A 28,000-nucleotide genomic window follows, 5' to 3' on the forward strand; every position below is an offset into this window, starting at 1 on the left:
TAAATACTGGGGCTCACTTGCTTATTCCTAGAAAATCTTGCCCTCAAGAGTCTAAGCAGCACAGAGATAAAGTTTCTCCTTGTTAGAGATTTTTATTCCTTATCCCCCTTCTCTGAGCTGCCTGTTCCACTGATGGGAGGAATTCATTTGCATGTTTCCTTTTCGTGTATGGGGAGAACAACCAACAAGTCTTTTGTCCTCTGATGTTCCACAATAGTTTGTCTTGTGTTGATGGGCCTTCTCTGTTGGGCAGGACATAACACCTCTTTTTGTAGGCCAGCATTTCACACCAATTAATGTCTTGCTCCTATTTGATGATTTCCACAACTACAGAGGCTTACAATGCAAATACTCAAATATTAACTTACAATATGGCAGTGGTCTCCCAACGTTTCCTCCTGCATCCCCCCATTATCAGTAACAGAATGTGTCCGCCTAGCCCCTTCTGGCTGGGAGTGGAATCATGGCTGGGCCAGGGGCCAGCAGCTCAGAGCAGGGGCCAGGGCCGGTGGCTGAGCAACAGCCAGGGGCAAGGCCACGGCTAGGGCCACAGCTGCGGCTGTGGCCTGGAGCTTGGGGTGGGGCCAGGGCTGGATTAACTCTCCTGTGGGCCCAGGCCTATTAATTTTGTGGGGTCCCTTACGGCAGTGCTGCGGGCTGGGAGCTCTCAGGCTGGCCTGGGGCAGGCCGGCACTGTGGCCTGTCACGGGCCAGCAGCGCTCTGGGGGCTGGGAACGTTCAGGCCAGAGGCGCTCCAGGACCTGGGGTAGACCGGCCAGCCCGGGGAAGGGGTGGACTGGTTGGGGCGCTCCGGCACTGGGGCCAACCAGCTTGCCTGGCTGGTGCTCGGGCCACCGAGGGTGGGGCTCTGATGGGAGAGGCGTGGAAGGGGCAAGGCTTCGGGCAGAAGGGGCGGGGCCAGGGGCTCATCAGCCTCCCAGATTTATTTTTGAGGGGCCCCCTTAGCCCAAGGCCCTGGGCTGCAGACCCTAAAGCCCCTGCATTAATCTGACCCTCTTTGGGGTCAGAGTGGAACTGGGGACAAAGCAGGGCTGGGTGGCATTCCCTCCCTGCTTCCTCTTGGGGCCTGGCTTGGGCCTTGCCATGTGCCTCCAGACGTACTTCTGTGCTCCCTCCCTCCCCCCAGAAGGGCATGCCCCACAATTTGGGGACCACTGCAATAGGGGATACAGATGTGTTAAGTGAGATTAATGCATGCAGCAATTTACAAGCATTCAATAAAGTCTAAACACTCAGCACATTTTTATAACCCAAATATTTTAACAACTGTCATACACCGGTGAGCCTGACTAATTCTAGCTATGTATTTATCAGTATCCAAGTGAGGCATGGGAACCTTGGCATAAAGAGGCACCTGGTTTGCCAGTGTCACAGTTCCATGAGCCATTCATTTAAGGTGCCAAGACCCTGTCTCTAAACCTGTCCTGAAATGACCAGTTTATGTGTAAGAAGTTGAAATTACCCTTCATTACTGCTTGCTTAGTTGTAGTTGCCTCTTTGGTCTCTCTTAGCATTGCACACCCAATGTTTTTCTCTTGATCTGGATGTCAGTAGTATTCTTTATATTCCTATAGCTTTGGAGTTGCATCCAGTGGTGCTGTATTCTCCTGTGGGGAAAAATCTTGCTCCTTTAACGTGGGCGTGGAGGACCCCATTAGCTGTGGCAGTGATGTGCACCCACATGCCACTAGCCATAGGAGTTCTTAGAGAGGTTGAGGGAGCAGCCGGGGCAGGACACTTAGATTTGTGACCATCTGGATCCACTAGCCTTTCCTCTTCAGAGAACAGAGGTACAGGCACTGCAGAGGCTGCAGTTGTGTTCACGGAGCTGTTATGCTGCTACTCTGCAGATTTCCAGGTTGTGGGGAGGTAGATTCGTTCCAGGCAGCTCCTAGAGACATCACCCGCTTAACGTGCAGTGACATGGGCTGCATGGTGGGGGACAGGATTGCCCATATGCATTACAGTGAAAAGCCTTGTCTAAAGACATATAAAGTCATATAAGCTGCCACCATTATATTAAGTCACAAAATCTTGTTTCAGTCATTTGAATTGTTTGACAATCTATGGGTTTAATAACAGTTTGACCTTCATATTACATAATTATTACAGCTAAAGTCTCTACTCTTCTTCTAAATAGACACCTGATTCAGGAAAGACCACATATTCAAGATTTAAAAGTTGCATTGTGAAGAAACTGACGTCCAATGTTCCTGTTGCTAGTAGCCCTATTGTCACAAGATGGCAGCAGACACACACAAGAAATCACGCAGAGCACACTTTCATGGAGTGTCAGCCTATTGATCTCTTTACAGCTGATGGATCTGAGCTAATAAGGACTCCGGAGAAGATCTCAACAATTCCAGGTCAGTCAGCAGCTGGAAGAACAATATGGGGACTGGATCACTCAGGAGATTCACAAAGGACTCTAAAGCCACTTATTAGTCTGAATCCAGCCAAAGCTGGTATTGACCAAAAGCATTGGATTCAGGTCCTATGTGAGATGTGTCCTATGTGAGACGTCAGTCCAGTTCCCAGTGGATAAGTATTATTATTATTATTATTAGAGAGACAATGTGGGTGAGGTAAAATATTTGTTTGGACCCAGCTTCTCTTGGTAAGACAGACAAGGTTTCAAGCCACACAGAGTTCTTCTTCCAGTCTGGGAAAGGTACTCCCAGCATCGCAGCAAAACACAAAGTATTATTATTATTATCATTTGTATGAAGCTGCATAAGTATGTAGGTGCTTTAGAGGGAGAATAAAAGGACAGGGCCTGATTCACCTTAGTAGAATTACACTGCTGTTAAACTGGTGTGAGCAGAGAACTGGGCCCAGGACCCCATCCTGAGGAATGTACAAGCTAGTATACATAGGATATGACATGTTGGTAATGCAGGGAGAGGTGACATCAGGGAAGGCAAAGGATAAAAAGAGCAAGATCCTTGTGTCCAGACAAGCTGCTCTCAGTGCAGGACCACTTTGGGTCCCTGATGCTTGGGTAGATGGGGGCTGAGTGCTCTAAGAAGCACTGGTTTGTAACAGTGCCCTAGGTGGTGGTACACTAGATGAGATTGTCTGGAATGCTGCTGGTTTCTTGGTAGGGAAGGTGATAGAGGCCTCACTTCCCCACTGTAAGTTGCTGATTCAGACATCTGTCAGGTCATTTCATGGCCTGGCCTGGCCCAGCCCTGTCAGCCTGGATGTTGTGTGGTGTGCAGAGGGACTTGGGAGGAGACCCAAGCTTGTGTCCGCCCTTGTGTGTGTTGGCAGAGAGGAGATGTGTGGAAGCAGGCAACAAACTGGCTGAGCTTGTGGTAGCTTTAACTGAGAACCTGAAGCTGTGTGGGTCAGCTGAGCACAATGCTGGCTCCTTGAAAGAACAACCATGAAAAGTGGACATTGTTTCCTTGCCTCTTCTGAGATGCTTGAGATTTGGTTCCCAAGCACAGCAATACTAGGACAGATGGGGAAATACTTCACTCATTGCATGCACATAGTTGACCGAGTTATGAGACAAAGTGGGATCCATATTTACTTGATTCAGGGTGCAAATCTTTAGACACCTAATAAAGGTTGCTCCTTAAAATAGAGGATGGGTTGTCACCTTATTCCTACCAGTTAAAGACTGTTAGGGACACTTGCAATGTGTACCACTTTCCTCTATTGAATTCCTCTTTTGAATCTGTGTGATGCAGAAATTCCTGAGTTCTGTTTCTGATGGCAGTGGTGAAGTCCTGTGTAGCCATGGAATTCTCTCCAATATTCTTAGGAGGCATTTCCTCTGGGGCTGAGTGCAGGGCCCAGCTCCAACCAGCCGAGAAGCTTAGGACCGAGCTATTGACATAAAATCTGGGGTCTCTGTGTGATAGTGAATTGTTCTGCTGACAAAGCATCAGGCCAACCCTCAGGATTAGTGTTACCAAAGAATCTGCTCTACAGTGGAAAGGAAAAATACAAGCAGTGGGCAAACATACTCGTACTTTTTAAAGGAAATTAAGTTAAAACCTTTTTTGCAGTATCCTTTCAGGTGCCTATCAAAAACTCTACCGAGGAACCTGATATAATAACTAATGCCACAGCCAGGCATCACGAGACAACTTACTTACAAGGAAGAAATAAAAGAAGCGCTGAAATTACAAAGAAGCGGGTGAGTAATGTAACATTCCATATGTGCTGAGAGGATTTATATTAAGCCCTTTTCTGATATTGGCACCTTTAGTATATTTTGTTACCTTGTCCTCTTCTCAGAATCTCCTACTCATATTCTACCTTTCTAACATGTAAAATAGTGACTAGAATAGCTGGCTCCAGATCAACCTTCTTGAGAAATTTAATTAAATTTGCTCTATCACTTGTGGTTAACTTACATTCATGTGTCTCTGCTTCTCCAGACTATAATAGAGAGACAAACTTTCGAACTGCATAGGCCTCTTCTTCAGCTCTGTCGCTCAAAATCTTGTCTCTCTCACCAACAGAAGTTGGTCCAATAAAAGATACTGTCTTACCAACCTTGTCTGTCTAATATCCTGGAACTGGCACGGCTACAACTACACTGCATATCTCTAATCTATTTTCTTGTTAACTAAAAAACCAAACCAAACCAATATAACCCACAAGATGTGTGCATCACTCTTCCAAGGAAGTGCATGGTGTCTTTGCCTTTCTCTTTGCACTCCTTGACTGTACCCTGTGTTGGCCTCGTTTCCTGTTTTTTTCACATTCACTTAAGGCCTGGTTCTACAACCTGTGCTCATGCCCTTTAGTATTTATAGAAGTTATACTATTGACGTCAATGGGACTATTCAAAATGAATAAGTGCTGCTCAAGGTGAGTAGGCATTGCAGAGATGGGTTTGTAGGCCCTAATTGAGCAAAGCACATGATAGATGCATCACATAAGCATGTGGGGGTACTCCCACTTAAATCAATGGGACTACTCAAGTGCTTAAAGTGAAACACCTCTTAATTGCTTTGCTTGATTGGGGGTCTTCGATTATAAAATCTTCAGGCAGGGATTCTGGCCCAGAGCCTCAAAGATATTTAGGCCCCTAACTCCCACTGAAATATCTTTGAAGCTCTGGGCCTCTGTCTTTCCTGTTTCTGTAAAACATCATGGACAACTGTGGGACTGTAAAAGTAATACTATCAATAACAGCACAGCCAATCTCCTTATTATTCACTCCCATAATTCCTTCCCTAAAAAGAAATCCTATTTAAAATAAATAAATAAATAAATAAAAGCATGGTCCCAATTCTTTAAAAAATTATTTTAATTAGAAAAATAATGTTCCTATAACCAATTGCATTATTTCAGTCCCCTACCTATCTCAGCTGGTTCATGGTTGAATGATAAATGCTGATTACATAGACTCTTATTAATTATTTTGCATATTTATAATCTCTTATTACAGTTGTTATAATAATAGCAGTAGAGGCTTCATATACTGCAACCTTCCTTTGAAAATATGGCCTATAATATTTTGGTCCTGAAACCTGTTTAAACATTTATATGAGGAGCAATAGCTTATGCAGAAAATCTACTTTATTAGTTTAGGAGCTGTATCTTCTAGGCCATTTCGCACTCAAAAGTTGTATCTGAACTTTATTGACATTAATGGCACCACACCATCTTGGACTCTGGCCTGGGATCTGAAGAGTAATCTGAGTTCTTTCAGGTGTGTGCATCAACGCCTGTAATAAAAATTTGGCAACTGGAATTTAATTAACATTTCTGTTCATAATGTGTAAGTCAGAATAAAATCCAACTCACTCTTCCATAGCTCAGTTGTCTGTTGTGCAGACAGGAGTAAACTACAAATTCTAAAAAAAACTTATTTTAGTTAGTAAAGAAAGTAGTTATGACTATGAATATCCTCTCATGGTTCAGCCCTGCTGTGCAAGAATTTTCTGTCTTGCCGCAGTTATTCAAACTCAGTTCGCATCGATTCCCATTGAACTCTCCATTGGTCCATCCAAATATGGTGGTGATAATCATCTTTCTTGTCTGCTGCTAGGACCATGTCACACTCCTCAAATACCTCCACTGTCACCTTCCTATCACCTTTCATTTCAAATTCATGCTTCAGAACTCTCCCCCCCCAGTCTTTGCTATTGTTTCTTATCATTAACTGCTTCATCCCTTCTCTCTAATGAGGCCTACCTTACCCTTTCTTTCTAGTCTTGTCTTTGAGCCTTTTTTAAATGTCCTCCGTATATGTATGAATCAGGTATTCACTCCCCCTCTTCATTCAAAAGCTATATTGAAAACTCACTTCTCCCATGAAGCACATGGTACTGATCTATGTCAGTAAAAATTGTAACCACGTCATTAAACATAAACTACACTTTCTCCTTCTCTTCTATCTTAGTACTATCTGCTTGGACTCTCAGAACAATCTTATATTGTTTGTTTGTTCAGTCTGTAAGCTGTTTGGGTCAGTGACTTTGTGACGACCACCATCTTGGCTGACACACCGAGGTTTGAACCGGGGACTTCCAGAGCTAAAAGCATGAGCTAAAGCGCTATAACTAGGGGCTGGAACAGCTGTATCTCCCTTTGACTTGTACAGCACCAATCACATGGCCAATACTGTCATAGTGTATCTTGCCCTCTGAGGGGGGCAGGTACCCAGCCTACCTGTGACAGGTTGTGCTAAGGAGAATGAGCCAACACAGATCCACCAGTGAGTAATTTATTGCCTAGGGCAGTAGTTAATTACTTAAGGAACCCTTGAGCCTAATAAGGATCGTGAGGGCTCAGTCAGGAAGTCTGGGAAAACAAGAAGCTTCTGAGGAGAGGAAATTCTCAGGGGAGCTGGTTAGAGAGTTCATCAGGAAAAGAGACCCGCTAGGGTTGCCACCTCTGAGGAACAAACAACTGAGACCATAAAACTGGACAGCTCGCAGTGTATACTGAGCACTCTTACAGGTTTCCCAGGACAGCTACCTCAAAAAAGGAATGATTCTGGGAAAAGCTGGAGGGATGTTAACTCTAGACATAGGGAAGATGATCCTAGGAGGAAGACATTCCAAAAGGGAAGAGCTACAAGCATCAAGCCCTAGGAAGACCTGGTCACAGAGCAAGGGCCTTTCCAGACAGTGGCAGAAGGTTCAGACTGCAGAGGAACTATACTCTGCTCTGGAAAAGAGTTTCAGTAGCTTGACCTCTGGGGTGACCCTGAGCCCAGAGAAAGAACCCTTCCCCCAGGTCATGGCAAGAGGCCTGACTCCAGACGGAGTCTTGGGTCAAGAGGACCACACTGGTAAGGAGCCTTGATGTAGGAGATTGATGGACCTAGATGGGCACAGGTAGATTAAAACAAACTTGCCCCCCTGGTTAGCACGTTTGGAGTGAAGACTTGCTTGTGTGTCTGCTTGACCTTTGGTTAAATAAATTAGACCCCTGAAGGGGCACTGTTCTCTACATAAAAGCCTTATTTAATTCACTGAAAGTCCATTAAGGGAATCTGATACAGGTATGTACCCACGGCTTGGCATTGGGCTATCAGGAGGTGCTCCAATGTTGAGTGTCCACCTTAATAAATAATACATATGAATAATAATAAAGAATAATGATGTGCCATTTTCACATGGTCTTTTTTCTGACCATGACCACACTTTAAGGAGAGAATATATTTGTAAACTCTGAATGTCTTTGTTTCTATCTTTGTGTCACATTATTAACATTATTTAAACATAAACGTTTAATTATATTGTGTGCAGTGTGTCAGTCTAAGCGACTGGGTGGGTATTGGATACGTGATCTGACAAGCTGCTGGTTGGTATTCTCTACTACTTGACCTCCCTAGGAGTGCATCAGATTTGTGGGAAGACTATGATCATCTTATCATTTAGGAAGTGTGGTCCCTGAAAGCTATCTTCCTGTTAGCTAATCAGAGGTACCCGTTCTGGAAATAACACATTTTGAGCGCAGTGATGTTTTTCATGACTCATGGTAGAGGCTACTGATTTTGAGGTACATGTGGCAGTGAAAATGTACAAGCTATGTGACTTCAGGAATTTTGTTTGATCCACCCCTATAGAGAAATACAAATATTTTTAATTATATGTTGTAGGTACTTTTTAATGAAATAATACTACTACTTGTATTGTACTATCCATCCTTAGATCTCAAAGGACTTCACAAGGGTGGATTAATATTGTTCTCTTCACTTTACAAATGGAGCTCTAATGCACAGAAAAGTGAAGTGACTTGCTTTGAATCACATTGCAAGTCAGTATCAGAGCTTAAACTAGAACTCAGGGGGTTTGACGAATAGTCTAGTAGCCTATCTTCTGGATCACAGAGCCACCTACATGCCCCAGTTATGGACCAGGACTGCAGGCATTGTACGGAGACAGAGCCCAAAGATTGCCCTTGTCCTAAAGGTCTTACAATCTAAGTATAAGGCAAGAGAAAACAGATGGAGACAGACAGGCCAATGTGGGGAGTACAAGGAAATAGTGAGACAATATTGGTCAGCATGGTAGGCTCTGGTCTCAGCACACCAGCAGTCTACCAGTTGTCATTTTTTTTGTAGGCATTACGGCAAAGGAGAGATACTGTGGGTAGGTGTCTTTTATATAACACTGAAAGATGCTGCCTAAAACTGTATTGGAAGATGCTCTAATAATTTTCCACGGGTACAGTAATGAATGACCATTTAATGTGATAAATAGAGCTCATTCTGCCTGGTAGCATAAGGGGATGGTGCAGATCAAGAATGAAGTCTCCTAGACATTCCAATGGATGTGTGGTCCTCTTATGGTCCAAAAGGTTATTTCCCTAGGTATACAGTATGTTTTCCATATAAATGTGTGCACTAGTTTCAGAGACATTCAAATCAAAGTAATCTGATTAACTTTTTGCCAAGTTGTCTCTATAAAGCATTAATAAAATGCCTCTCAAAGAGGGCCTGGTTTAGAACAGCCTCTGGGACATGCAAAGAAGAGATTATTTTCACAGTGATGTTTTTGTGAGGCATTTCTTGTAATTATTAAAAGAGGATTTAGAAGAAGAGCAACATTTGGAGAGACTGGATTTCATAAACATTATTTAACTAACATACTATTAATCCTGAGTGGTTGGTGAAAGCATCAACTATATTTCCACCTGTCTGAAAAAAACTATTACAGACCAAACTGACATTTCATTGACCTCACGACAAGCCTACAGAGAAGCTGTCATAATACTATTCAGCGCAATATAAATAAACATTTTGGCCTCATGTTACCATCGCATAGTAAGAAGAAATATATTGTTGTTAGGGTTGGGTGAAGAGGTTCAGATCAAATAAGAATTGACCTGCCCTTTTGCCCAAAACTTGACCATAATCCCGAACAGGTCTTTTCTGAAGACTGAAGAAATTCCAGTAACAGTTTGCTTTTCCCCCTTACTTTTCATTATCACATGTTTAGCATTTTCTGGTGACCCCTGAGACTCCAAGCAGGGAATATCAGAAATCTCATTAAAGACCCTATTCCTATGAGATTTTCAGCCCTGATTTTTCAGCACCAGGAGATTCAGATAGTTTTGACAAGGTTTGGATAAGCACCTGAACTTTTGGGTGGCCAGTAGGTGTTCTATGGAGGGAGGATGGTGCTGTGATCAAGGCACGTGGTTGGGAGACTGGTGACTGATGCTTTATGCATCGCTATGGTACAGACCCTCCTGTGTAACAGTAACCAAGTTGCTCAACCTCTTTGAACCTCAGTTCCCTCATATGTATAATGGAGATGATGATAGAGGGATATCATAAGGCTTAATTCATGAGTGTTTGTACAGTGTATTTAGTTCCTTAGATGGAAGGGACTATGGAAGTGCATACGAAGATGTCATGCATAATACCTATAAATTCCTTCTCAATTATGTTTTCATTTGAATATTTTTGTAGAAATGTCTCACTCAGCTGTTAATGCTCCAAGAGGCTGGCTATGGAATTCCGGACAATGATGGTATAAAGATCTGTGGAAACACTGAGTGTATTTGGAAAGGTATGATACTGGTACAGTATAGTACAGTGATCCCCAAAATTTTTACCCCGTGGGGTCCTGGTGGCTGAGGCGGAGGACTGAGGCGTCGTGACTGGGGGCCAAGGCTGAGCCAGGGACAGAGCAGGGCTGGGTGGTGCTCCATCCCTGGTCCCCCATGGGGGCTGGCCTGGGTCTGGCCATGCCCTCCTGAACGTTCCTCTGGGTGCACCCCATAGTTTGGGGACCTCTGGTATAGTATGTTACTTGGTCACCAAGAGGATTCTTTGATTATCATATGAGTCTTGTTTTATGTACTGGGGTGAAAGACGTTAATTTGTTTTGTGGGTCTAGTTATTTCTGTGCACTTCAAGTTCTCAGCAGTTAGGTCCTGCTCCAAACCCCTGTCATCAATGGGAATCTTTCCATTGACTTCAGTGGACTTTAGCACCTGACTGCACAGATACTAACAGCCATGCTGATCAGCTGAATGCTCCTTTGCTGCCGACTTTAATTTATGAATCAAAGCTACAAAAAGATCTCTCAAGAGTTCTTCTGGACTAGCCAGATAGAAGATTTCCTCCTTTCTGTGATTTTTGCTTCACTAATTTTAACTAGTTAGAGGGTCACATAACTCATTTTTGTTTCACGGGCCCTCAATATGGAAGCTTAAAAAGGTGGGATGCAGCGTGTCATTTAGGTAGACAGCAGTGGGCAATTACTTCCCCCAGATTTTGGTAATCATCCTTGGTATTCTGATTGTCTGAGAGAAATTTTCAAACTTGGTCACATATGTTTAGCTGCAGAAAAAGAACAAGAAACCCTGCCCGCCCCTACAATTTTACATGTCATTACAGAACTTTGGTAATTGCCCACAAAAATGGCCACTTATGTCTGCAATAACCTCATGTGCCTGCAAAAATATAGGCTTGTGAGCAACCTGTGTGCGCATGTGTGATTTTGAATCCACAATTTAGGCAGCCACATGTGAATACTTAGCTTACTGGATCAAATTGTAGAGGAGGGTAGGACAGTCAAAGGCTCATCCTTCTCAGGGTCCTCCAGCTTTCCTCTATTGTGTGTCTATAGCCAAAACCTTTAGGCATTAGGCCCAATAGTGATTGGTGAGAGATTTTGAAAGGCATAAATGGCAGCTAGCAAACTGAAGTTCCCATTCAATTTGAGGTAGGTGCCTAACTGCCATGTGTGCCTCTGAGAATCTGCCCCTGAGAGCCTGATTCTGGTTTCAGTTACACTGGTGTAAATAAGGAGTGACTCCAATGAAGTCAATAGTGTGAGAACAAATTAGGCCCAGGGGATTAATAACAGTGTTGTCTAGTGGATGGAACAGGGGACTAAGTGTCAGGAATACTGGGTTTTATTACTGTCACAAACACTCACTATGCATCTTGAATAAGTCACTTAGGATAACATTTACAAAGGTGTCTAAATCCCGTTTTCAGAAATGACATAGGTAGTTGGGCCCAGATTTTTAAAGGTATTTAGGAGTTCTCTGCTCAGTTTTGCAAAGCCTAAAACCCAGATCCTAATCCCCCCAGATTAGGCACCTAACTCCTACTGGGCCTAAGTGATTGAGATGGCTGAAGTTCCATTTTTAAAAATGATAAATCTCACTACAAGTCGTTGTTAATCTCTTAATACATCTGTAAAATAACATAAAGCGGTGCGATGAGGCTTGATACAGCTGCATTATGTAGAAAAACCACACAGAGAATATATTAGAATGCTGTGGTTCTATCAGCATGTACTTAGGGTGGGTAAATGACACATAAGAGGAGAAACCACAAGTGTGTTCTGTAGATCATCCTATCCTTTATAATAGACTGTGCCCTACTAATATAGTCTGTATATTCTACATATGTTAGAGAAGAACTGTTTTAGGAATGCTTTAAAGAGCTTTTCAATATTTATTGTGACTATCTTATTATATTCCTCCTTCTGTAAAACCAGGTGTCTTAATTGCCACTAGTTCAACTGTACAGGTCCCTAAAATAACCTAAAATAACTTTTCTGTACCAATATATGGCACACCTGTATAGTCAGTTATTTTGGCCTTTCCAGAACTAGAAATGAGTTCTCTGTGTCCCACTGGGCACTTGAGAATTTCCTTTATCCAGTGATTTCTGCAGGACTACAAGATATCAGATTTCAAAGTCCCAAAATGTTTATGCATGGATCAAGTTGTCACTGGCCGAAGGCTGACTTCTGCTCATCTTCAGTCTAAGACAGTCACTTTCTGGGGGCAAATTCCATATTTGAGAGAGGAGAAAATGTTTCTCTACCAGTCTGATTTTATGACATCCATTTGAACCTGCTCAGTGATGCTATGATAAATCTGGTGAGAGGAATATGAGATAGAGCAGGGCATTGTGAACAGAGTTATTTAAGAGACAGCTGATTTGTCCTAAGTGGCATCAAGCTCTCATCACAGACACATTGTTTAGGAAATTCTCTGGTAAGAGTTTAGGGCTGTTAATTCTTAAAACCCCGTAGGCTGCATCTAAATTGGGGAAATGTACAACCTAATCCTGCAATGAGATCTGCTCATGTGAGCCCCACTGGTGTTCTTCAGAAAGATCACTGCAGGAGCACTGGCTTACTCTTAACTTCATATGTAAGTTTAAAAAAATGAAGAAAACATAATGCCTGGAGCATTATGTTATTCTGAATATTTTTATCTAAAGAATTTTACAAAAATGTTGCTTGTAAATGGGGGTTTCAAAATGAAACAAGGAAGGTGCACAGATGCGAATGCCTGTCATGTTGCTGCAAGATAATTTCTGAAGTGTAACAAGAAAAGAAAATCGCGTTGCTAATTACATAGCTCTTTTCTGCAATACTTGGGGTCTTTGCATCAGAAAGCAGTGACCACAAGTCTGACTGTTCTGCTTGCTCATACTTGTATTTTACTGCTGTTGTTTTCTGTTTCTCGCTTCTTCCTCATCACATACCTAAAATAGAGCGATCAAAGGCAAGCGTGACGTGAAAAGTCTTTTCTGTGGTTTTGTATTGGGGGGACTCTTTTGATGGGAACTTGAAACCATATAGCAGCATTTATTTAGAGAACAAGTTAACTGCTTCATTTGGGGGTTTTGAGGTGACCGAGTATCTAAGAAACCTTTGAATGTTAAAGATCTTCTAACAGAGAATGAAAGCAGGAGAAAAAGGCAAAGCTAAATTTGTTCCATATCGGCCTATGATATCATTGAAATGGAATATAATGGAACTGATGCTCTGTTCTGGCTGAGATGCACTTCATGTGGGGATGAATGTGGTGGAAGAGTTGCTCTATACTTCATATTTGTATCTAATACTTTAGACCTGACAGGGTGTGTGGCCAGCCCGCAGTGTAAATTAGAGCACCCTCAGGGCTGCTGTAATTTATGCTTGGGTTGCCTGTTAGCCTCTTAGGAGCCATGAATAAAACAGGTATTATGTGAGGAGAACTGGTGGCATTTTTTATGAGTGAATCATATACTTGAATCTTTACATGCAGGCTGCCAGACTGGAATGCATAATGAATTTACTGCACACAGAGTTTCCCCTAACACTGAACCTTTCATACCATGGGAGCCAGAGATCGGGCTTCATATTACTGGCTTACGTGATGATTACTGTAAGTTTTTATTCTCTTTCATTGCTTGGAAGGTTTAATTTGTAGCAGAGAGTGGGAACTTTTGTATCTCATGTCTTAAGATGGGTAGCCAAAGTGTGGCCCTTGTACCAAATGTGGCCCACAGAGTTCTACAATGAGACATATGGCTAATCTCATTTTTCTTACAGGAGTGTAGCCTGTGAAAACTATAGGTCCTAATATGGAATTCCAGGCTGCTCGGATGGAAATGGAGCAGATTGCATGCTGGGAATTATAGTCTCCATGGGTAACACTGCTGTAATTGTAGTAATAATAATAATACCTAGTCTTTATTTACTGCTTTTCATCTGTAAATCTCAAAGGGGGTAAGTATCATAATCCCCACTTAATAAAGTCATGTGCAGAATAGATGTTATTTTTGGGCTCATAGCAATTTACCAATGTGCCAGTCCCTCTATTGGGCAAAACGTGAAATCTGATTGTATTCTGAGATGTAAGAGATGTAGTTTGCTGTTCATATGATATATACATTTTGGGCCAAAATTCCCCCAGGCTTTTAGCCAATCTTCAGTAGTGCACATGCAAAATTACACATGCATGTACATGTGCTTGTTCTCTGAAACTGCAAATACTTGGGTAATCACTTAAAACATTCTACAATCATAAACATGCAAGTGTTAGATCTTGCACTTGCAAAACTAACTTGTCGCTGAGGTTTTTTTTTTTTTTGTGTGTGTGTGGATGAAAACATTTGCATTTGGCCATTAGACTAGTTCACTTATATCTGTGAACGTGCACAATGCATAAATCTAGTTTGGGAGTCTACCCTGGTGATTTACACCTATTTCACTCAAGCTGCACTCTCTCTGAGGGTGACAGCATAAGCACAGCTCTGTTCCTGGAAATGATTCCTTATAAGTGTTGGTTCATATTTATTTGTGATTGCAGTAATTTGGTTTATAGGCAAAGTAAAGGAAAGACAGATTTAATAATTCTAAAGGGTAACAGCTTTGTTGTGGAAATATTAAGCAAGCTCCTGCCCCTCAGTAAAGTCACTCCATGCTGCTGGAGTGATGTAAAATGACCTTAGAGCTGTGTTCTAAACAGGCAGCTGAGAATTCCCCAGTGAGTGGAGGAAATCCTTGGTTGGTGTAGCCAGCTGTAGAAAATAATATCACAGAGTGTAGCCAATTCTACATCAGCCCGTTCTGGTACAGGTAATGTTTTGGGAGTCCGGCCAAGCTATATAGTGATCTGACTTGTCAGTATACAAGTCACTGCAAGTTAGAGGAGCCGCTAGCCATCACAGCATCACGAGAAGTGGAAATATTACCTAGAACCATCTTTGCCTGCCTGCTCCTTTGCTGACCCGAGCTCTGTAGCTGAAGACGGAGCTCTTTGTCTGATTCTTTCTTGCTTCTTTTTTTGTAGTGCGTGCAGGGTAAACTTCAGGATTAACCTGATCCCTACAAAACAGGGGAGGGATTATAATCCCTTCAAGTAGGGATTTTCTTTTTCTGTGCTTGTACAATACCCAGCACAGTGGTGCCTTTGGGTATTACTGTAATATACATATTTAATAATAATAATAATAATAGTGTGCAAACAAAGGGCTTACATGGAATCAGGTTTGGTGTACTAACTATGAATCTGGGAAAATAACATCTTATACTCATTCACAAAGGTTGACAAGGGATGGATCCTTATACTGTTAGAGTAACTTGATTCATTTGGTTCTTTCTCTTTAGCGTCTCAGTTGAATAATAACCTGACAAAGCTGCATAATTAAAAACTATCCCCATCCCCTTACAAGCTTATTAGTAATTTGAAGTAGTTTTCTTCTAGATCTAAACATACTGGACTGGAACCAGGAAAATCTCATTGCTGTTGCTCTAGGATCTGCTGCACACATTTGGAATGGGGAAACCCACCGAAGCATTGAAAGAATTCATTTAAATTCCAGTTCAAAATATATTTCTGCTGTAGCCTGGATAAACGAGGGCACTTGCCTTGCAGTTGGCACCAGTGATGGAGAAGTGCAAGTACTGGACACTTTACTTTCAGATCCTTTTTCCTGTTTAGATAAAGTGGCCACAAGACAATTCACATCACATAGATTCTTTTTATGAATAAAAACAGTTACGAGAAGTAAACTGTATAAAATTCAGAAAATCTCTGTTGGAGACAGATTTATAGCATTTCCTAAAGCTGTTCTACACCTCACTAAATGCCTTGATATTAGCCACCATTACCTAAACATAATGGAGCTCCTGGAGCCCCTTAAGAACTAATAACTGGGAAATGATTCAGTCAACCAGGGGCATATAGAGGTTTTGCAACCATGAGGTTGAACCTCTCTACACGATTATTTTCTCCAAGATGCATAATTTTTATACCATGACTTTCTAATAGACTGCCACATGATGTCTGCTATAATGACATTTGCTATTAGAATCCAGGGTAAAATTCTCATATCAGTTCCACCAAGCAGAACTTGCCCTCAATATTCTGCTGTCCCAATATGTATAGAACTCCTAGTACAGTACAATTCAATTATCCAAAGATCCTGGGGGACACCTCGCTGAGGCTGTCAGACAATTGGGGCGGCAGCTCTACAAGCTTGGAAGTCATGAATTGAGAGAGCCCCTAAGACACCATTTTCAAATGTGGATTTCTAGATATAGGCACCTAAATGAATGGCTGTATTTCAAGAGGTGGTGAGTACCTGCAGCTCCTATTGTCTTTGGTAGTTGTGATTTAGGAGCCCAAGTTTGGAAGTGTGGGCCACAGAGCCCAAAACTGAAGTCTTTATGTGAATAACTGTTTTCTAGATTGGGCTCTTGGCTGTTAGTATCATGTCAAATTAAAAGTGAATGGTGGACAAGGTTTGGCAGTAAAAAAAATATATTTTTTACTTGATTTAGAATTGTCTTGTTTTGTTTTGTTTTTTTTGTCAGTTATGGGACATTGAAACCAAAAAGAGGTTGAGAAATATGTTTGGCCACCTGTCAGTGGTGGGAGCCATGAGCTGGAATTATATCCTTAGCAGGTGAGCGGTTCAATATATTCATGGGAGGCTTTGTCTCACAGCTTTTACCCAGGCAAAACTCCCACTGACATCAGTTGATTTCTTTGGCCCTGTTCAAAAAGGCAGACAGCATAGAACATGCCTATCTGCCTACCTATCATCTCAGATGGTGGAAGGTGCTTTTCTAACACTCTGGATATCTATCCACCTGTGGTATCATGAGGTGAAAATCACCATTATGCAGAAGGCCAGCACAGTGCCCATCTACCAGCTAGGCCCCATTCTCAAGTGAAACATAATGATTATTAGGCATTTTGCTGGCCCTCGACAGAGGGGTAAATTTCATCCCATGTACCTAACACTTTGTATCTAAGCACTATTTCTGTACAGGGGTTGAGCGAAGACAAGCATATTTTCCTCAGACATTTTGGATTTACAGTCTGCTTCAGATTATGTTCCCAGTTCATTCTCTCAAAGACTTGTAGGGCTGAGGAGAAACCAGCCAAAAATTGTAATTATATTTAATGTGATATTCTGTGCTAGGTAAAGCTTCCATTTCAAAGTCATGTGAAATTCTGATAATTTGGGTTAAAAACAGAAATGAAAGCTGTGTTTCATTCACACTTGGTTGAGAGCCTTGAGTCTTACATTAAAACTTAAAATGAAACTTTTTGCTATCTCTGGACATGCACACATTTTTGGAGAGTTTTGTGGTTTCATTTCGATTTGACAACAAAACTTTGTGACAGTTGATTGTAGTACTTTTGCTGGGTCCCTCAAACCCACAGGGATAGTCTACATACACAATATTCACTAGTTTCAGTTTGCATTTGAATTTTGCCATATGAGTTCAGATAAAACAGAAATTTATAGGTTACAAATCTATCTGAACGGAAAATGACGATGAGATTCAACAATGCCCATTTAAAATCAAAACTTAACATTTTGGTCCATTTCTGTGGGTTAAAATTCTTCTAAGAGTGCTCTCTCTGTTTATCATTTTTTAGGAAATTCTCCATTTCACTGCAGTTCCTCATGTATAAGAAGATCCTTGTGCATGATGACCTATACCCTGCAAACCATGTAATGAGGCTTGACATATGCTACCCAAATTTTCCCTGTAGAAACTGTATCATTCCCTAGAATATTAATGAATTAGGGGTCTTCTAATTCCCCTTAAAGTATCCAGAAGAAGATATCACCCCAAAGCCATGATACACAGGAAAATATGTACTTACTAACTATGTACGTAAGCTAAACTGGTGACCTGTCTTGTTGGAATCTATTCAGGCACTTGAGGGCTTCATTTAATTCCAAAACAGCTGAATACAACTACAGGCTAATGAAACACACTCTCTATCTTACAAATCAGTTGTTTCCTTTTGCACTTAAGTTAACAGGAGGCTACAAGTTAGTGATACTTGACTTGCATATGAAAAACCTAAGAATAAAAGCCTGCCTTGAAAAGCTCAACACGAAGCAGCTATGACTGTAAACTCTATGGGAAAGTTTGTAATTATTATATTAACCAAACCCTCCTTGTTTTGGTTTACCAAGTAAGGAAAGTTATTATTAATCTAGATGGTAGTTTTCCTATTTTGGTCAGAAAGAATTTATGAATTTCCTGTGGAAGGCTCTCTCATTTTCCCACTGATTTGATGTAGATGGAATCCTTTGATGGATAGAACTAGGATATCTGCAGTAAGGTATTTTTAAACATTAATAATTTGACTGTTATTTTTTGTGCTGTATATTAACCATGCTACCAAGAGCCAGACTGTGACCTTGGCTGTGCTTCCATGCAGGATAGTAAGGGAGCCCCCTTAGTCCCTGGGGGCCATTACTTGCTCTCCGATAGGTGGATATATCAGGGTTCAGGAGAGGACAGGGCCCGCGCATGGGGGGGGGGGGGGAAGGATACACTTTACTGGGACCCAGAGTCCCTGGGGGGCCCAGCCCAGGCTGCAAGCCCCATTACCAAGAGGAAAATAATTTTCATGGCTCATGAGATTGTATGTATGGGATGAGGGATTGTGGTATGTGTGTGGGAGGAGGCACGTGTTACATGTTTGTACTGGGCCCAAAAAAATTATGCTTGGGCCCTGAGAGAGAGTGCAGCCTTGGATCCATTCCCCAAAGTGCCAGCCAGCACAGCTGCACCAGCATGCCAGGGAAAGTAAATGGAGCCTGGTATGGGGTAGGTACAGAATATTTCCCACCCTGGAGAATCTGGGGAACCAGCAACCTGATGGTGACTCTCCAAGTCACCATCTGGTTCCTGATCTGTTCCCAGGGCTATGCAACTATGCACTGCTCCTTAGCTGGGAGTCATGGCAGAGTCAAAACTGATCTTGGCAACATTTTGAATACAGAAAAAAATCACTGAATGCTTTTCTTAGGTGAAAATGGAAGTGATTAAATTTAATTGTTTATAGGGAGACATGCATTAGATTATCTCTTCAGGTAAGCGCAATGTGTAATGGAGACCAATTCATCTTCCTGACCTGGGCTGGGCATCCACTTTTTTTGTGGCAGTACCAAAACTTGAGTATGCTTTTGACACTGGTTTATTTGGTCTTTTATTTAACATCCTGTTATTCGACATACATGATCCCCATTGCTGTGTTTTGCTTCTGAAACCACAGAAGACTTGTGAATTTGCAAAGATATCTGAGTTCTATCTTATTAAATGATGCTGTCTCCTCCCGTCTACAGTGGTTCAAGACTAGGATTAATTCATCATCATGATGTTCGGATTGCTCAGCACCATGTTGGCACTCTTTGCTATAACAAGCAGAGCATTTGCAGCCTGAAATGGTCCCCAAACAACAAGCTCCTGGCAAGTGGGTCCAGTGATGGTCTATTGAATATCTGGCCTAATGATCCTGGTGTGACACTGCATCACAAGCCATTGAAAGCCATACCCCATGCCTCAGCAGTAAAGGTACAAAGGGAAAATGCTCTATTATTTTATTTCACATATAGCGCATTTAACAGAGAGAACAGATATTTTTCTAAACTTATTTACATGCAATATTATTGTTGATGTGGTACAACTATGACTTGAATAAAAGGCCATCAAGATAAAATAGTATTTCTTCCATTGCTGTACATAGTCTTTTAATCTTTTAGGATTGTCCCAATAGTCCTGTTTAATTTCTGCTATTCAGAAGGCACTGAAGTTAATTTCAGACACCAGTTTGCCTAATTCTGGACTACAACTAACTTTTTAGCAGTTTTTTGTGGTGCTTTGGTTTCTCAGGTGTTTTTCTCCATTTTGGAGCTATTTTAACTATGATATCAAATAAAAATAAAATGTACAGCAACAAAATCAGTAGCTCAGCATCAGAGGCTTGATCCAAAACTTTCTGCTATTTCCAGAAGAGAAGCACTGGAATAAAATTGTAACTATTGCTTCTGGAATTTTGAAAAAATAAGGTGTTTTCCTTCAATTCATAACCTTGCTTTCCTTCCCGAATGTGAGTGACATCTGGTGACAATGGTTATGATGGGATGAGTAATGAGGGGAAGCACCAGGTGATTGAAAGTAGGGAACCTAGATTTTATGGGCTCCTTCATCTTTAAAATGTCTGAATCTGTGGAAGAGGAGAGATGGCAGAAAGCAGCAATAAGAGTTTGAGGAACCCAGGTTTTAAGGGCTGGGGATTCCTGAAAAGAGTTTGAGGCTGCAGTGGAAGAGCAGCAGTAAAAGGTCCTGGAAAGCAGCTGAAATTGATGGAATCTGGGTTTTATTGGCTTTCCACCAGGTATAGTCTGCACCTCAGGAGTAGCCCAGAAGCAGTCTGAAGAAGTTCTGCTTCCAGAAGCAGTCTTGAAGCATATGGGTCATATAGAGAGAGGTGTATGGTCCTGTCTGGCCTTAAAATCTATGGATCTATGAAACAAACAGTAAAAGCAACAACTGTAGCCAAGACAACCTGAATTTTATGGGCTTACATGGAAGCAGTGAGGCCACACTGAAGCAGTGGCAATGGGAGCCTGAAGCAGTGGCTGTGCCTATTTCTCCGATCTATTTTATAGGCAAAATCTATTACATTCCCCATTTCCCCTCTTCCAACTAACCACCTTCTGACCCAGCATCTTATCTACTTACTTTCCTTTAGGCTATGAGCTGGTGTCCATGGCAGTCAGAAATCCTTGCCACAGGAGGTGGAATGAAAGATGGATTTTTACGTGTCTGGGACATAAGCGATGGGAAAATTTTCAAAACCACAGACACAAAATCTCAGGTGAACTCATAAAACATCTTCACTCTTAAACTCTGTGAGCTGCACTCATCTCCTTCAGCTATATTCTTCTGGCCAAACTCTCATTGACTTCAATGGGAGTTCTGTGTACAGAGTGGTTGCAGGATTGTCTATCTGTATATGCATTTAGAATATACGCTGCGCTGTGTTATCTCGTTGAGCTCAGGATCAGTTTATTCATGTTCCAGTCACCACCTCTGTTTCCTCACAACTTTTGATTTGGTCAGAGAGGAGGCAACAAGGAGGTGGTCTCATAGCAAGGTCATGTGCTGTCCATCAACCCTGGAACTGACCAAACGCTTAATGAGGAGAGGAAAATGTGAGGGAAGCAGTTTTCCCAGGAAGCATGAGAGCACTAGAGCAGGCAGAGGATGATGAGTCAGAGAACAGCAATCCATCTCTATAGGTTGAATATTAGGAGACAGAAGGCCAGATTCTCAACTGTTGTAAACCTTCATAGCTCCATTGATTTCACTGAAGCTATGCGGATTTCCACTAGTTGAGGCTGTAGCTAAGGATTTTATTTTTAGATCTGGCAGAAGGCCATCTTTTTTAGAAATGATGATAATGCAGCTGCACTCAACAACAGTTGCCATTGAGGGAAATCAAATAATCCTCATGAATATATAACCATTTTTCTGTTGTTGCTCAGAAACTTGTACATTTTGAGCATTTACTAAAAACGTTGTTAGTCTAAAAACAATTGAATGGTATATGTAGATCCTTTTACAAAATTAAAATGATTTTTTTAAACTATGCTAGATTTGCTCCCTGTTCTGGTTACCCAAAACCAACGAATTAATGACTGGACAAGGTCTCCCTAAAAATCAGATGAAAATATGGAAGTATCCCACACTTACAAATTCAACTGAGCTTTATGGTAAGTATTTGAGTAAGCCCTAGTTATCTCCCTAGTTGCACATTCTCTCTCTATGTATTTATACACGCATTCATATAAACCCCCCCCATGATATATAAGTTAAATGAAACAAGCTCAAAAAGCAGTCTTTTCAGTCACACACACATACTGGTGTGATTAAATATACTTTGAATATTGTATATTGAATATACACATGCTCTGTGTTCATGAATGTATATTTATATACTTTGTATATACACACTGTGTATGCATATCTATCTATCCACGTGCATGCATACACAATGGGTGTCTGTGTATGTGATTGGGAAGACTGCTTTTTTTAACTTATTTAACTTAACGATGAACTGTCTCTCTAAAAATACTTTTTTAGCAATGGGATCCCTTTATATCAGCATCTATTATGCTGGAGGCCATCTAAGACTCAATCTGAGGGTGCCCACCATTTCTCCCAAGTAAGATCTCTTCTGTAGGTCCCACAGTACAATTTCATAGAGGATGGATAAACTCTTATTCCATCATTGTCTCTCCAGAATTAGCTGGACACTACAAAGCTTTCCAAGGCTTATCCCTTCTACCTTCCCTGGGGTTGTGCGTGTTAATACAAGACTGCTCCCATCCTGTTCTGGTCTGGAAGACATAGTCCACAATCTGAATGTGGGTATTGAGTCTAGCAGTTCAGCGTGCTATCTGTGGAACACTGGGCCAGCTGCTTCCAAAATAATCTTTGAAATAATTTTTTCCATGTGTGCATTTGCTAATTAGTTTTTTCTTTGTTTTACTGAATGACTTTGGCCTAACAGTGCAATGGAGTATGTGTCAGGTACCATAGTGATTACTAGAATGAATGTATTTTCCTTTCTGCTATGTGAATGGTATTCCATGGGGCTGCTGTGCAGGAATATGTCATATTACAATCTTTTCTTGCAATTTGTGTTTGTTTTAGCTGTAACTTCTATATGTCAAATTACAGACCGTCACTTGTTTCAGGATAATCTGAAACAATTCAGCACAAGCATCCAAAATTAATTTAAAACATATGACCATTTAATGCACAAAACTACACATATCTTTTATGTACCTAATTATGTGAGCATTTACCGCAGTTCCATTTGTGTGTCAACTTGTCACTGAGCATACAAATACTTATTTGTAACATGGTTTTCTATTTTTCATATAATAAAAGTGTCTGTTCATTTACAAATACTTTTTCTGGCATCTTTTTGGTGCTTTTCTGTGCAATCTTTTAATCACCGATACATATTGGCTACTTTCGTACCACTCTGTGCCTTCCTACCATGGCACTGGTAATAAATCTTAATCCATTTTCATCCATTAGGATTGCACTGGGTGAAATTAAATCCTAAAGTGAGATTCACCCTCATGAAGAGTCCGCATAAGGCCTGTGCAATGCCTGGATCCCTCTTTAGATCTATTTTGAGGGCTTAAGAAGGACTCTCCCAGTGTATACTTCAGAGAATCTCTGTGAGGATCCAGGCAAACAAATGGCTGCACAGAAATGGCTACTTCACTTGTTTGCCAATGACTTAATCTCAACACCAGCCTATGGGGGACTGGCATCAATGGTCAAATTAAGGGTAAAATGGGAGAGGAAATTGATACACATTTATGCATATGTTATGGCCACAGTATTCTTGTGCAATAACTTGTTACATTTACAAATTAAACTTCGGTTTTACGTTTAGTCTCAGCAAGTACAATCTGAGATTTTGAGAGTTTGAATCGTATATGTGTAAAAAGCCTGAATGCAACTGCGAATTAAACTTGTTTTTGCATTTGCACCCATTTCATGACTTGAATGCACGAACTGTATACAGGATTTATCCTTGTCATATAAGATGATAAATTTTCATGCTAGGATCTGTAAATCTGTATTTTTTTCATGCCATATATAAGCAAATAAAAAAAATCATTTCCTCTAAGCTTATAGAAACTTTTAAATTTTAAAAATAACTGAAATGTACTAACATCAAGAAATTGAACTGTGCATCAAGATTGGGTGGACTAGTATTAAATAGTGTTGCAGTAGGTGATAACCTTAGAACATTAACCCTAGTCTTGTAGGTCAAAAGGTCACTTTTCTCACCTTTGCCATTGTGAACTGAAGCATTGCGCCAGAGAGAGCCAAAAACTGGCCAATGGCATTTTCAAGCAATAAAATAGCAAGTGAAGCCCGTCTCTTGTTGGCCATTGTCGATCGACAATACATTTGAATGAGTCTGAGCTTTGAAAAGCTGTGCTCACACTCTTGACTGTGACTGGCAGTGTGAGCAGAATCCTCAAAGCTATCCACACATTAGGATAAGTGTGCTTCAGATCTGCATCATGAAGAACTTGGAATGGAGAATGCTTCCCCACCGCCCAGGTCTTTTCATAGTGTTTTCATTTGTCCGAATCTTCTTCGATGGTTGACACTTGAGCAGTGTCAATGAACAAGCAAATGAATTCCCCCTTTAATTTTTCTTCTGTGTTTCCTATCATCTGATCTCTGCCCTCGTAACCAAACTTTCTCTTCTTCCGATGAATATGAGTTTCCTTGAAGACAGGCTCAACTCCTAAGTTTTCTGCCATTTTTTTGGCACTAATGATGGCATCTTCAAATTTGTAATCTCTGCAGGCCACAGCAAAATCACGCCAACTTCTAATCAAAGTAGTAGTGGTCAAGGTGTCCATGGGATGAGTTTGTAATGCCTTGCTTACAGCGTTTACTTGGAACAGGATATCGTGCCAAACCACAACTGAAATCAGAAATTTGAAGTCCGTGTTCTGGTTTGCCAGGGTTTGCGCCACTTGTTGGACTCCAGCCTCAGCTTTACTCGACTGTGCCAGTTCCATGAGGACCCAGTCACTTGGTACCTCACTGGCCTTACACTGTCAATGCAGCTCTCCCAATGAGTGTCACTTAGTGGCTTCACGGTCAGATTTGTAACATTGTCCGTGAGGATCTTCCACCTGATAGTTAATGCTTAAAAGCAGGACATATGTCCTTTTTAGTACTCTGGAGAGAGCTACTGAATCTAAAGAAGATGACACTGCATCTGACACAACCAGGCTGAGGGAATGGCAGCCACAAGGCATGAAGAAAGCTCTTAGATTCAGCACAAGTATCTTTGCCTGAATGCCACTGTTTCTTCCTTTCATGTTCGCACCATTGCCATAGCCTTGGCTGTGGCAGTCCTGAAGCTTTATTTCATTCTCATTCAAAATGTTCATAAGTAGTTCTGTTAGGCCTTTTCCAGTAGAGTCATCCAGAGACTGGAAACAGATAAAATGTTTCTTTACTTGGATACAGCCATCCTCGTCATCAACAAATCTTACTGTAAATGACATCTTTTCACTGTGACTAATGTTGGGAGTGCAGTCCATTATTAAGGTGTAGTACTTTGCTTTGCCGAACTGCATCAATATGTTATCAAGCACCTTCCTTGCCATAACGTCAATCAATTCATTTGGAATTGTTTTGCTGCAGTAATGGTCCATTTTAGAAACTACTCAACGTAGGTGCTCACACATGATAATTGAGCTTTTTGCTTTCTATACTGAGCTCCTGAAGGCTTCTTCAGGGACAGCTTTTATTTTCTACATGGGAAAACAGACAGTAAGGCAAAAGTCTATGTTCTGCAGTCTTAGAAAGTCATCAAAAATTACGTGTTAATCATGGCAAAAGAAGTAACAGTATTTCTTTTATACTGTTTCCTAGATAGGGGTTCAATAGATATCTCTGGTGTCTCATTAAATATGTCCTATATTAATCACTGCTTACACTCTTGAAGTCTTAACATACAAGTACACTTTTACAATTAAACAATAAAAAAAGTTCACAATATTGCAGTGGGGCTCTCACTTCACTTCAGTTCATTCTTATATCTCACTAACTGACTGGTGAAGGTCCACCTCTTCATGGCCATGAGGGCCTGGTTGACAACATTCTAGCAGGTTCAAGGAAGATGTAGTTCGCAGACAGTCTGGCCAGTTCCATGAGATTCTACAAAGATCCAGCATATTCTAGCAGGTTAATGAAAAATGAATCCCCATACAGAATAGCTGAAACATTTTACTTTAAACATTCTATTTTCCTTTTTATTGCTAACAACAAAAACAATACCCTGAGCCCGGTGCCTCCTAAATACCAGATGGTTGTCTGGGTCGTCTACCCCTAAATCTGGCCCGGATGGAAGATTTTGGACATAATTGCTATGTGTCTCTAGATTATCACAGAAACCCTTAGCCACACGGGTCTCACAAAAAAGAAAGTAACAGATGCGTCATAGTTGGGTTTCTGTTTTTAGAGGCTTGTCCTGCATGGTATTGAGCACCTCCTCTGAGAGGCTAAGCTCCTTCAACTACCATTGAATTCAATAGGAGTTGAGGTTGCTCAGAACCCTGCAGGTTCAGAATACAACCATAACTGTAATAGAACCATCTTTTTAAAAACGTTGGGTCCATTCTTTGGATATGTCTGATAAGTCTCTGACTATTTTCCTGCTGTGTTTATTATAGACACACAGAGGAGCCTGTGTGGAACTCCCTGCAATGCAGACTCATTCCCACTCACATGCACTCAGCATCAGAGCGCCCATGCTGCACTCTCGTTTATTAACCCAATAAGGAAGCAAAGCCTGAAAACTAATCCATAGTGGAAATAAATGAGTGACAGGGTCACACTTTAATATTAAGCCTTGAGCAAAATTCCAGCTTAAGGGTATGTCTACACTGCAATTAAACACCTGCGGCTGGTCTGTGTCAGCTGACTCAAGCTAAGGGGCTTGGACTGAGGGGCTGTTCAGTTGTGGTGTGGACATTGGGGCTTGGGCTGGAGGACTGAGCTCTGGGACCCTCCCCCCTCATGGAGTCCCACAACCCAGGCTCCAGCCTGAGCCTGAACATTTACACTGCAATTAAACAGCCCCTTAGCCTGAGTCCCAAGAGCCTGAGTTAGCTGACATGGGCCAGCTATGGGTTTTAATTGAAGTGTAGACATACCTGTAGAGTTTTTGGCAAGTGACACATTAATCAGCATCAGTACTGCTCTAATTTGCTCTAAGTCACAGTGGCTGGAAGGGGCATTCCAGTAGTCTGGCAGTACTAAGGCACTCTATCTAAGAGACTCATAGGGCCCCCATGGTGTCTGAGCACCTTGCCTTTTTAATGTATGTATCCTTATAACATACCTGCGAGGCAGGGAAGTGCTATTATTCCCATAATACAGATGGAAACTTAGGCAACTTGCTCAACACACCGAAAGTCTGTGCAGATCGGGAACTGAACCAGCTCTCTTGAGTCCCAGCCTCATACTAGGCCATCTTTCTGTTATGGCTCTGTCTGAATTTTCTCAGCTATGCCTCCATGCTTGGGGGAATCCTTGCATAATAAGATAAACCAGTTTTGCAGCTACTTTGTGCTGGTGGACCAGGGCAAAGTGGCCACAGCAGGCAGCCAGAATCTTGCCTCTAATTTTTTTCTGTAATCATGGGTCACTCAACATGCAACTCCAATAAGTTATTGTGTAGGATCTTCTTAATAACTCAAAAGTTAGAGACACTATCTCATAACAGCTGGATCAGTGGAATATGTCTGAGAAGTATATGCAGACACAGAAGAAAGGTCAGTATTGAGACACCATTACCAGTCATAGATAAGACGTATTTTGACTGCAGCGGAGAATCAAGAGTTCAGGTTTAAGACAAAATGGGAAACTATTCTCCTTTGACTGAAAAGCCTTGCAGAGCTTTTGTAAAGTCCTGATAATTAAAACCTGGCCACTAGTAAGAGGAAAATTTTGCTTTCAGATTTTTCTTAATGTAAAACTGCTGTAAAGTTTAAGCTTTCCCAAACCAAACAGCACATCTTATGCAACATATTGTGCAGCTGTAGTTCCAGTAAACCAGGCCTTACAATGGGTGAGCAATTTGCAAAATAGCAGAGTTCTCATTTTAAAATCCTGGCATGTTCTTGATCTTTGTTATAAATATTGTGTTTTTGTTTTGTAGGTCATAAAGGAAGAGTCTTGCACATAGCACTGAGCCCAGATCATAGCAGGATCTTTTCTGTTGCAGCCGATGGAATGGCTTGTGTGTGGAAATACTGCTAATCTGGTGAAAGCAACACAGAAGCAAGGACTTTCAGGAGAATTATTCTAGTTAATTGTGGCACTTTTTTTTCCATTGACTTTTGAAAGTGAGCAGTTTAAAGGTTTTT

General features: G+C 41.4%; 1 protein-coding gene across 1 annotated transcript in view; it reads left to right on the forward strand.

Moving 5' to 3' along the window:
- Positions 1–28,000, forward strand: part of CDC20B (cell division cycle 20B) — a 48,327-nt gene extending 20,327 nt beyond the window's left edge. Inside the window, exons 3-12 of the mRNA XM_067568770.1 lie at positions 2,162–2,387; positions 4,041–4,171; positions 9,917–10,016; positions 13,510–13,629; positions 15,454–15,650; positions 16,566–16,657; positions 19,352–19,580; positions 20,761–20,886; positions 21,667–21,784; positions 27,793–28,000. Of these exons, the coding sequence (XP_067424871.1) occupies positions 2,162–2,387; positions 4,041–4,171; positions 9,917–10,016; positions 13,510–13,629; positions 15,454–15,650; positions 16,566–16,657; positions 19,352–19,580; positions 20,761–20,886; positions 21,667–21,784; positions 27,793–27,893 (1,440 nt within the window). The 3' untranslated portion in view covers positions 27,894–28,000. The remainder of the gene's footprint in view (positions 1–2,161; positions 2,388–4,040; positions 4,172–9,916; positions 10,017–13,509; positions 13,630–15,453; positions 15,651–16,565; positions 16,658–19,351; positions 19,581–20,760; positions 20,887–21,666; positions 21,785–27,792) is intronic.

Source organism: Emydura macquarii, unplaced genomic scaffold (assembly GCF_026122565.2).
Source record: "Emydura macquarii macquarii isolate MOO-44397 ecotype Brisbane River unplaced genomic scaffold, CSIRO-AGI_Emac_v2 contig_2897, whole genome shotgun sequence".
Taxonomy (NCBI): domain Eukaryota; kingdom Metazoa; phylum Chordata; order Testudines; family Chelidae; genus Emydura; species Emydura macquarii.